Source organism: Callospermophilus lateralis, chromosome 1 (genome assembly GCF_048772815.1).
Source record: "Callospermophilus lateralis isolate mCalLat2 chromosome 1, mCalLat2.hap1, whole genome shotgun sequence".
Taxonomy (NCBI): domain Eukaryota; kingdom Metazoa; phylum Chordata; class Mammalia; order Rodentia; family Sciuridae; genus Callospermophilus; species Callospermophilus lateralis.
The window spans coordinates 180396416-180408159 of record NC_135305.1 but is presented as its reverse complement, the minus strand read 5'-3'; the positions used below and the strand labels follow the sequence as shown (position 1 = coordinate 180408159).

At 43.9% G+C, this 11744-nt stretch overlaps 1 protein-coding gene across 2 annotated transcripts in view; it reads left to right on the top strand.

The window, feature by feature from the left end:
- Il17rd (interleukin 17 receptor D) overlaps positions 1-11744 on the top strand; it is a 60103-nt gene continuing 48359 nt past the window's right edge. For both annotated transcript variants that reach the window (XM_076868382.1, XM_076868372.1), the window contains exon 1: positions 1-126. In XM_076868382.1, the coding sequence (XP_076724497.1) occupies positions 1-126 (126 nt within the window). The remainder of the gene's footprint in view (positions 127-11744) is intronic.

Here is an 11744-nt window from a genome sequence, read left to right as displayed (position 1 = left end):
ATGGCCCCGTGGCTGCAGCTCTGTTCTGTCTTCTTCACTGTCAATGCCTGCCTCAATGGCTCGCAACTGGCCGTGGCCGCGGGCGGCTCCGGCCGCTCGAGGGGCGCCGACACCTGTGGCTGGAGGGTAAGGCGAGGACGGCGGGTTTCTCGAGGTCTCCAAACTAGCAGGGGGCGCTGGGAGAGGCAGGGGCGCGGCGCGCACAGGTGCTCGCGGGCAGACAAGCCCAGGCGACGTATTTGTTCTCTGTCCAGTCTGCCACCAAGATCCCGGTCCTAGAGCTTCTTCAGCCGTCCTCGCTTCTCCCCTCCTGGGTCGCGCGTCCGCCCGCCCTAGCCGGGATGAAAGGGGCCGCCCGACCTCTGGCTTTGTGTTGCTAATGAGGCGCGGCCGCTGGCTGGGTCCGATTCTAGAGGGCGGGTGTGAGGGGGCAACGAGGCGGGGGGAGTGCGCCCCACCCTTTGTTCTCGGCCCTCGGTCCCAAGGCTGCGCCGTCTGGAGCTGGGATCTCCTTACAGTCTGGATGACGGGGAGCTTCAGAGAGGATGTCGGGTTCTCCCGGACCTCCAGTTCCCAGCTCTGCAAAGGCTCAGGGCGGGCAGGGAGGGCACCTGGAGCGCTGGCGAACGGTGCACCCATCTGTTGTGTTCCCTTTGTCCCTTCTAGCCTAGGGTCGTCACCCTACTCCCACCCCATTTCGGACTCCAGACTTCCTGAGAAACTTTGCTTCTCCGTTTAACTTTTCGTCTCACGAATGATCTCACGATTGTTACCCGAATCCCCATCTCTGCCCCAGACCCGAGTTGAGGGTGTTTTTTATGGTCAAAGAAAGGGCAGTAAGAGTTTGTCACCTCAGTCAGGTGCCCGTGAGGAGAGGAGAGATGCCCAGACTTTCGCCTTGTAGTTGGAACCCTTTTCCCCAAACGGGACACTCCTTTGACACTGTCAGGGCGGTGGGGCTTTGGGGATGAAAGATGTGCACCGGGACACTGCCTCCCAACCCAGGGTGGGCTTTTGAGCTCTGGGGCTTGGGAGGCCCTGGGACCTGGAGATTCCTATTCGTCTGGTCAGTGCCTTCCACAGAGGCTAGGGCGGCCGCCGGGTAGGGGCACTCACGCTTTAAAACTTACAAAGAGAACACAGGCTTAGCACTCTGACAGCCAGGTACCTGACTTTGGCTCTGTTCCTAGGCGCCAAAAGCCTCTGTTTACTCATCTAGAAAGTGGGAGGAAATGAGTGATTTCTGTTTTCCCTAGTCCCAGGGATGGGTATGGGGGTAGTTATAGACCAAGGTTGTCCTACCTTTTCTGGGAGACTGTGAAAAGCCTTAGCACAGATAAGAGGTAGGCCATGACACCTTGCCCAGGGGCACAGGTTAATCCTTCCTGCTCACTTGCCCCACACATATAGAGAAATTGTGTAGAAAACCAGGTATGAGCCAATTAGCTGGGTTGTCCCTAGCTCCAATAGCTGATGTACCTGACTTTTCCCACCCTTAGTGAATTTAACGTAAATTCTACCATTCCTTCTCATTTAAGGAAAACACTTTTTCTTATTTTGTTCTATTGTAAAACATCACTGCTCTTTTTCTAATAGATACCAAGTTTTCTTAAGTCTGTCTAGTGTTAATTTAGCTAAAATTTTGGATCTGTACAGATTTTGGCTTTTGACTAACTGTAACAGCATCACAGGTATTTTATTCTGAGTTTACATGTCACTCATGGTTTCGGTGGATCAGTCCAGTTTGCTGTTTTTCTGCTGTTGCCTAGTTGGCTTCATGTGCCAGTATACACAGCTTATGAAGTTTTAATGTTGTGGGGATGGTAGTGCTCTGAAGAAGCCAAGATGGTGGTTTTGTTTTCTGTACCTGTGGGAATGTGTGGCCCTCCCCAAATCTACACCCCCAACAGAATTAATGGTGGTTCTCATCCCAGTCACCTCTCTCTAATGCTGACCTCCTTTCCCCTTCTGCAGAGCCTTATTGGGGGTGATCCTCTCAACAGCTTTTGCCTTGACTCCACAGTCCTTACCTTATCCTCATCTTCATGCCCTTCTTGGATGAGCATGGGGACCTCTGGGCTGAACCTCAGATGCCAGTCTCTTCTCAAACTTCCATCTGCTGTATCCTGTGGACCCTGTTTACCCATCCTGTTTGCATACTTGCAACCTCATTCATTACATCCCCCTCCCTGTTCCCTAACTCCTGATGCCTTTTTACAAAGGCATACCTTCCCCTCCTCCCTGGATGCCTTTACCTTCATAAGAATCCCCTGCCAAGCTTAATACTTGGCTCAGGTGATTTCACCAGGGAAGCCCTCTAGGAATGCTATATCTTTGACTTTCTCATGCAGGTGCTTATTCTTTGGTTTTCACCAGACTGCTTAGCTAGTATTTGTTCACCCTGTGTCTTTAGACTAGTTTGTTGGTGGCTTCAGAACCTGGGAACCCTGTAAAGGTAGGTTGAACCCAGTTAGACTCTGCAGCCTTCCTGCTGAATCCTCCCTCCTACTTTTGTAGGGTTTAACACAGGGCACTGTATCACTAAACTATACCCCCAGCTTTTTTTTTTTTTTTTTAATTTTTTCAAGACAGGGTCTTGCTAAGTTCCTTGCAATCCTTCTGCCTCAGCCTCCTGACTTGCTGGGATTATAGGCTAAAGTCCTGTTTTGAGATAGATTTTACGAAGTGTGGAGAGAGATCTCAGCACCAGGTGCCTATGTCCTCTCCATAGAAGGCCTTTGCATCTGTTTCTACCTTTGTTCCTTTTCTCTGTGCCTCCTGTTTCCCCTTTCAACTCCAGCATCACTTCCTGCAGGAAGCCTTCCCTACCCCCACCAACCTAGGTAAGGTTTCCCAGAAGTTGCAGTTGCTGGCATGGGGCTCCAGTAATACTGGTTTACAGGGACTTAGATGTTTGATTCATGTCTGGGTCCCTGTAGATGTCAGCCTCAGCTCTGGGATTGTTTATAGTCTATTATGGGTATGTAAGGGTCAGTTATATGTAATACACACAGGAAGGGCTTCCTGTGGATCTGAGTTTCACTCAGAACCTGAGGGGACAACAAGGTACAGAAATGAGTCCTGAAGGAGGGGCAAGATCTAGGTGTAGAAGACCAGTTGAGTGAGTGAACCCCTTGTTCTTCAAGGGAGCATTTGTTCATGAACCCTTGCCCCTGTAGGAATGGGAATTTTCCCAGGATATTCGAGGTAGCTGTAGCTAGCCAGCCTGCCCGCCAACCCGCCCACTTACCCGTCTGTCTGCCCTTAGCAGCTCTGCTAACAGACCCTTCAAGCTGTTCTCAGAGGAGCCAAGAGCTGGCCTGGTTTAAGTGGTCAGGTTTCACAACCTCTCTATTATTTGTGGGGCAATTAAGAGGCTGATACCATCTTGAACACAGCTCAGTGTTTTAGAAATGAGTTGTGGGCACACTTCCTCAATTCCTAGAAAAAAAATCTCTCATGGCCCTTGCCAGGTAAAGTTGCTCTTTGAGTAATAAATGCTGTTTTCTCAGAGAAGTAACAATTTGTAAAACTTCCAGAGGGGCTGGCCCCTTCATTTACACTGGCTCTTAATTCTTGTTTCTTAATAGTGGGATGACTTTATTTGTGATGGGTAACTGTAATTATATCATTCACTTGCACCAAGGTTCCCCCATCTCTCCTAGTCTTGCTGGTTGAGAAGCCTATTTTTGGAACAAGGAGTTAGGAATCTACTCCTAAAGATTTTTATTTAATAGCTTTTCCTGCAGTAGGGGAGGAAGGAACATTTCTTGATTTCTTACGTTTTTTTGTATGTTATGCCTGAAACACAAAGCTTGCACCTTCAGCAACTCAGGAAATCAGGATTCTGGCATCATCTTTACAATGATGTGCAAGTTTCCCATTTAAGGCAAATACTTCATCTCAAAAGGTAGAAAGCAATAGGGTGGTACTTGGAAGGAAAAAAAAAAAGTTCCAGCTGGTTAAAATTTAGGTCCCTGATAAAAGTCCAGTCCAAGAATTCTTCTTGGCTGTGGGCCCAGGCGCGTTTATTTGATTCTGAATTGGATGCATTTTCATTCACTTGCAGCTCATGTCTCCCAAGCCCATATCTGGTCTGTCTGTCCTGTGATCATGTCTTCCAAGTTACAGATGCTCTGCTGTCCCTTAGAGAATTCCTTGTTAAAAATTACTCAGCCTTGGATTGACACATTTTTCTGAGACGTTTTTATAAGAAATGCAATGCTTTTTTGCAGCCTGTTTCGCTTGGTTAATTGGGAACTCTCTTGGCCTGTGTCCATCTTTTTTGTGCAGCCCTTCCTTCTCTCCCCACCTCCAACCATCCATCTCTGGATCTCCTGAGGTGCCTGGGACATTATGCTAGTTATTAACTCAGGGATACAGCTGGGTGAATGAGCAGTACCATTTATTGTACCTTTTCCTTCCAAGGGTGGTTTCTCAAAGTGATGTTCAGGGGTTTCCAGTATCAGAATTGTCTTGGGAGCTTGTTAGAATGCAGTCAAGGATAATGGGACCAGAATGCAAGTGAGATGACATAAAGTCATAACGTAGATACTGGCATTTTGACAAGTTCCTCTGAGGATTCTGATGCTGTCTCAGTGGTGAGACCTATTGCTTTAGGAAATAAGCTTCCTCAATCAGGGGAGAGAAGACATTTGAAACTTTCAAAATCAATCAGAGGCATTGGAGGTGTATCTAAATAGAGCACTTGCCTAGCATACTTGAAGCACTGGGTTCAGTTCCCAGTGTCTTCCCAGCCCCATCCCCCACCAAAAAAAAAAAAAAAAAAAAAAAAAGGAAAGAAAAAAAATCAGAGTTTGGTTTTAAATGATTTCATTGGACTTAGGAATGTGGAGACTTTGTTAGTTCTGATCAATAAAATGGGTCAGGCTGACTGTGGTCTTGAGAAGGGGTGTTCTGGCTCTGGTGAGGTATCTGTCCTGGGCCTATGAAGGAGACTGGACACTTCTCCTGGGTTCCTCCCCAGAACAGCTGGGTTTGTCTGGAAAACTGTCTCCGGAAGGAGTGGAGCAGGATCCAAATCAGAGTCTCTCAGTTGAAATCTTACAGACAGCTTCCCTACAAAGGAAAGAACTACTAATGCTTTTTTAAGTCTTTATTTTAAGTTGAGTATTTTTCATGCTTCATTTGGTCTGAAATGTGTTGGTTTCTTTTTTTCTTTCTTTCTTTTTTTAACACTTCCAAGCTCTTTTCCTCCCCTGTCCCTGAACTTTTCATATACTCTGCTCCAACAGATGCCTGTGCTGCTGAGGCCACTCCATCAACAATTTTATTATCCTCTTTCATTCCCCATCACCTCTTGCACTTGCTTATGATGGATGGGTTTTCAGGCTTCTGGATGCTTGGGTACCCACTCCCCATTGGCAAGATTATGGGGCAAGGAGGGGGCTCAGGTCCCCACAGAAGCTTGTCAAGTTGAGATGGGAGCAGTACCCTGGGAGCAGACCTCACTTCTGCCACCCTCACTGCCAGACCTTTGCCCTTTCGCATCTCCCTAAAATTTGGAGTGTCTTCTGCCCTCTGCAAGCTTGGAGGCTGTCTATACTGGTACCATGGGCCCCATCTCAAGCTGGCCAGACTTGCCCAGCTAGTGGGAGGTATTGTCCTCCTGGGCAGTGTTTGTCTTGGCTTCTGAGAAGTTCTGAATGGGACTGACACACGATTAGGTGACTGATGGCCCTGCAACACATTGTCTCCTTGAGGCCCAGGGCCTTTGAAGCTCTTCCCCATGGGAAGTAAAGAGACTATTTGCTCTGTTAAAATGCCTTGGTATTTCCTCTGTTTAACCACAGGCCACTTCCCCTCTGCCACTCTAAACCCTGCAGGGCCACCAGCTGATTGAAAAGACACAAGCCCTGGAGTGATGATCACATCCTATTGAAACAGATAGCCTTACTACAGATTAAAGCTAGGGCAAGTCTCTAGAAGGGACAAATCCCAGGGGGAATCTTTGAGATGGTTTCTTTTCTTGCTCAAAATTTAGCCTATTGACATACTTCACAATTGAAGTCCTGAATGCATAAATGGGTACTTCAATTTTTTTTAATAAAGAAAGAAAGCTTAAGTTATTAATTAAATCAGTGTTTGTTTTAATCTACATGTGGCAGGTTAAAGCAATTTGATCAATGGAATTTCTCATTGTTTGTGTTTGGGAAGGGGTCTGGGAAGGGTGGATGTGTTTGTAAAAAATTGCCAGCCCTGTGTGTAGGGGAGTTGTTGAGGCAGGAGGATCATAAGTTTGAGGACAGCTTTAGCAATTTAAGGAAACCCTGTCTCAAAATAAAAAACACACTAAAAAAGGGTTAGGGATGTAGCTCAGTAGTGGAGTTCAATCCCCAGGACTACAAAAAACAAAACAAGGAAAAAGCCATACTTGGTTTGTTTCTTGCAGATTCTCTGTACTTCATCTCATGTTTAAAAAGTTCATGCAACAAGTTTGTAGCTTGAATAACACCAAGAGAAACTCCAGGGAGACCTCTTGGTTTTTTTTTCCCAAGCAATATCTTAAAAGAAGGCTTAATTAGTAACACTAGGCCAGAAACAAAAAATTCAACAATTAAAAAAATTACCTATGTAACAAAAGACTGAAAATTGAAATACTGGTTGTCCTCTGTGTTTTGTGAAGGGGCCTAAAAAAGGAATAACTTTGGTTACTCGCTAGTAGAGAGTTAACATTTTCAACTCCATTGTTCAAAGTATCCATGATAAAAACAGCTTCCCTTTTCTTTGGTTCCTTGTTTGGAAATGTTGGGGGAAGGTGGATGTAGCTAATTAAGGCTACAACATTTAAAGGGGGGGACTTAATAGGTACCAGCTGTCCTCAACAAATCATGGGGTGGATGACAAAATAAAGATGTGATGTGAACACACATGTAATTCTCTTCTAAAACAGAAGTCAGCCTATAAATATTTTGATTTAATAGGGTAAATTCAAACTACCTCTCCCGTGCATATTTATGAAGCATTTGTTTTATAGTGAACCTAATGGCAAAATGTCCTATTTGCATATGGCTAGTACCATAAAAGAACTGAAAGGGCAATAGATGGCAGGTATTGTTGGAAGCCTTATACACTGTAATTTTATTGTACCTTTCTTCATTCCAAACCTGATCTAATAGACATTAATCATGAGGCTTTTCATGAAAATTAGTACATTGTAGGGAAGCTTGCTTGAATTTCACAGAAAAGCCATATAACATTAAAGCAACTTTGACAAGGATGTAGAAATTGATAGCATTAATTAAAATGTTTAGGTGAATATTTAGATTTTACACATTAAATAAATATTTTCAAAGCCAGGCAAGGTGATGCCTGTAATCCCAGCTATCTGGGTGGCTAAAACAGGAGGATGGCAAGTTCAAAGCCAGCCTGGGCTACTTAGCAAGTTGTCTCAAATAAAAAATAAAAAGTAAGGGGCTGGGGATGAAGCTCAAGTGGTAGCATGCTCACCTGGCATGCGCGGGGCGCTGGGTTCGATCCTCAACACCACATAAAAATAAAAATAAAAAAAATATTATGTCCACCTAAAACTAAAAAGTAAATATTAAAAAAAGTAAAATAAAAATATTTTATATATCTCAAAATAAAAAATGGCTGGTGGTATAGCTTAGTGCTAGAGTTAAATCCCTCGTATCACCATATATAAATAAATAAACAAACAAGTAAATACTTAAATTGAATCCTTTTGAAATCATGAGGGATTAGGCTTTAAATACACCCACCCCTCGGGCTGGGGATGTGGCTCAGCCTGGCATGTGCTCTCCCGCCATGTGTGGGGCTCTGGGTTCAATCCTCAGCACCACATAAAATAAAGATGTTGTATCCACCAAAAACTAAAAAAAAATAAATATTAAAAAATTCTCTCTCTCTCTTTAATAAATAAATAAATAAATAAATAAATACACCGGCCCAAATCCCTGCCTCCCACCAGATTTTAAAAGTAGGCCTGAGGATATTGTTCAGTGGTAGAGCACTTGCCTAGCATTTGTGAGGCACTGGTTGAATCCTCAGCATCACACACACACAAAAAAAGACAGAACGAGTTTTCCCAAATGTTCTGTTTTGTAGTCTTTCTCTCCCCCAATTGAATACTAACCCTTTAAAAAATGATGGCTGTGGCCCCAGACTTCTGTTCTCAGATGCACTGTTGGGCTTGAGAGTGGGAGGGTGGATGGGATAAAGGAGGGTTTCCTTGGAATGAAGAGATACATTTTTCCTGAGACAGGACATATGGTTTAGAAGCCCTTTCCTGGGATTTTATTCTGTCCAGGTGATTTCTGGCTTTTCCTCTCTTAAAAGGGCCTCCCTTTTATCTCAGAGAAATGCAGTGCAATGCAGACCAAATGTGGGAGCAGTCAGCTTGAGCATGGTCCCTGTTGAGTGACAGTTTATGGCCTCCTGCCTCTGGAGTGTGTACATTTGCTCTGGGTGGGGCACAGGCACTCACCTACTTAGGATTTATTGTCACTGCTCAATATCCCAGTCTCTAAAAGACTTATTTGGAGCCAGGAAGCAAGAGATGGGTTTTTTTTTGTTGTTGTTGTTGTTTTCTTTCTTTCTTTCTTTCTTTCTTTCTTTCTTTCTTTCTTTCTTTCTTTCTTTCTTTCTTTCTTTCTTTCTTTCTTTCTTTCTTTCTCTCTCTCTCTCTCTCTCTCTCTCTCTCTCCTCTCTCTCTTTTCTTTTTTTGAGCAACTACTCTATGATTTGACTCAGGGAAGAGACTCCTGTCCAGGTGGGATGCACCAAAGGAACAGGCTCAGACAACAGGAAGATACAGGAGGGATTCTGAGTCCACAGTACAGAGAAGTCCCTGTCCTCTCTCCATGCTTCCCTACTATTCCCAGAGAAGTGTGAATCTTGCTTCCTGTGCCCCTTCATCCTAGACTTTCCCCTATGGAAAGTAGTTTGATGACAAGTGAGTACTTGAGCACTGCCTGGATGCTGCTTTGGGAACTCTGCTTTTTTGTTCTTGTTCATTTCCCAGTGAACTCTGGCTTCTTGCTCTGCCGCAGATTCCCTTTCTTTGGAAGCAGCCCACCTTTCTCTGTGAGACTTCTCTGCCTGTGAATTTTACCTGTGCCACAGAGTCTGCATTTAATAAAAAATTAGGTCAACCTCATTATCCCTGCAGATTTAATGAGAATGCATTCAACCATTTTTGCAGTGATGTGATGAAGAGGAAACAGAAATGAGATTTATTATAAAGAAGATATTAAATTTGAGTGGTTCTGAGGAGTCTTAGAGGGAGGAATGGAGATGTCAGGAAGAAGGCAGGCCTCTCTGAGGGAACTTTGAGTAGTGTCTTGCTAGTGAGTGGAACAAGAAAGTGGGGGGCAGTTTGAGCAGCAAGCAAGATGTGGGCAGAACTGAAGGGAGACTTATTGGAGGGAGACAGTAAAGTTGAAGCTGTAGGTTGGGACTAGATAATAGGGCAACTTGAATTTTGCCAGCATGCATCTGTCAGGAACCTTGAGTCTCAGAAGGCTTCTCCAGCACCTGAAAGTTTGATAGGTGGCATCCTCAGTGGCCAATCATTCACTCAGTATTTGGTGCTTTCTGCATGTTAGACATGATTTCTAGAGCCTAGATTTAAGTAGGGGAGACAAATAGAACAAAATACCAGACTTTACCACCCTATTTAAAGAGCACCCCACTGCTCACTCTGTCCTCTTTCCTCACTATATTTTCCCCTAGAACCTTTTACTGTGAGACACATAGTATTTTCTTGCCTGTCTTCTCCATCACCATGTCAGTTCCAGGAGGATGGGCATTTATCTATTTTGTTCACTTCTCCATCTCCAAAACAGTGCCTGGTACATAGTAGGTTCTCCACACATGTTTCTTGAATGGCTAACTGCTCTGCAGGACATTAAAACTGGGTGATAAGGATGGCTCCAGTGGCCTCTTGGAGAAGGCAAAGCAGATGTTGAGCTAGAATTTCCTCTGAAATTCTATAGTTAGTTGTATTTTTTTTTTTAACATTGGTAGTAAGTGCTGAGAGTAGCATAAATATAGGTTCAATGTATTCATTTACACCACAGATTATTAGTACTCTTACTGGCAAAAGGCTGGGCTACAGATGGGGGTTCAAGTCCCCCCTCATGGTGGAGGGACTGAGGAGGGCTGGTATTTTATAGGAGCCACACCTTGCAGAGTGTCTGTGGCTTTTGAGAGGGGGTGTTTGAAAATTCTGTTTGCCTGTACTGTGGATGAGAAAAATGTAAAAAAGTTACTGCTAACCAGTAAGCATCCTGATTTCAGGCTTTCCAAAATGATGTGAGTAAAATGGATGTCATTCCTTGGAAGCAGCCCTCAGGCTGCATGAAAACTGTGTCTTTAACAGACACATGAGGCTCATTTTTGTCTCATTCCTCCTTCCCCCCATTGTGAAGGCGGTTCATTTTCTGAAGTCATGTGGGGGTCCATCCAGAATCACAGGTGCTCTTTGCCTTCTTTCTGGGGCTGTGGATTTGCTGGCCAGCTGTGGTAATGAGTTTTTGCTGGGCTTTGATTTTCATGCCTTGCTTCCCTGTGGGAGGAACTAGATATTTCTGATCTTACCTCTACTCATATTCAGATCCAGCCAAGCAATCAGTGACTTCCCGGGCTTTTTTGTGGGAGACTGTGGGAAAAGTCCTGGTTGGCTGGCTATGAATTAATGAAATCCTTAGAAGGCTTCACTAAAGATAGCTCCTGTGGTTTACAAAAAAAAAAAAAAAAAAAAAAAATGGCATTGCCTTTTTAATTTGAAAAAGAGGTCATGGAGTTTTACCAAAATTAAGCGAGAAAAATGCAACATCTGGTTGTTCAAGCCAAAGTCTGATTTAGGGACTCAGGAGTTGTGGGTTCTCAGTGTCTGACGTGAGGAAGGTGATGGTAACCCAGACCCCTTTAAAGCTGCTCTGGACACACTGCTTTCCCATTGTTCTCCTCTCTGGGTTTTTGAAGTCATTGAGAGACAGAAAATCTACCTCCCACATCTTTTCACTTGAGCACATTTCCCATCTACTGAGCTTTTCCCCTTTTTACTTAAAGGATCACACTTTTTTTAAAAAGCACACTTTTCAAGTTGACCAAGACTACTATGATCCTTGCTTTTAATCTCATTAAAAAAAGATGGGGATGGATAATGAGGGGACAGTGTGCAGAAAGCAGGAATTTTTTGTGTTCTGAGTTTTTAAATTAGATATTTTGATAAGAGGAGAGGGAGAATGATTGATTGATTGAAGAAGAGTTCTAAGGAAAGGTATACAGAGGAGTTTAAAGAGAACTTTGACTTTTATTTTTCTATTTTAATAGTTTTTTTGGTACCCAGTATTGAGCACAGGGGTGCTCTACCACTGAGTTACATCCCCAGCCCTGTTTATTTTTTATTTTGAGACAGTTGCTTAGGGCCTACCTGAGTTACTGAGGCTGGCCTCAAACTTTTGATCCTTCTGTCCCAGCCTCTCAAGTCTCTGGGATTATAAGTGTGCACCACCACACCTGGTACCTCTGACTTTTAAAAGAAGAAACGTGTTTGTCTTACATGTCTGTTGTGTGCATTCCTTCCAGCTAAATGAATACTACTAATAATAACAAGTCACTTTATGTTTTTAAAAATTTGCTTTTAAAATGTTGGATCTATCTTGTATTTAAGAGTATATAATTTTTCTTTTTAAGTATCAGTAATATTTTTGGGCATGCATTTTCTGACTCAACAGGAAGATGAAATTGTGGCCAGC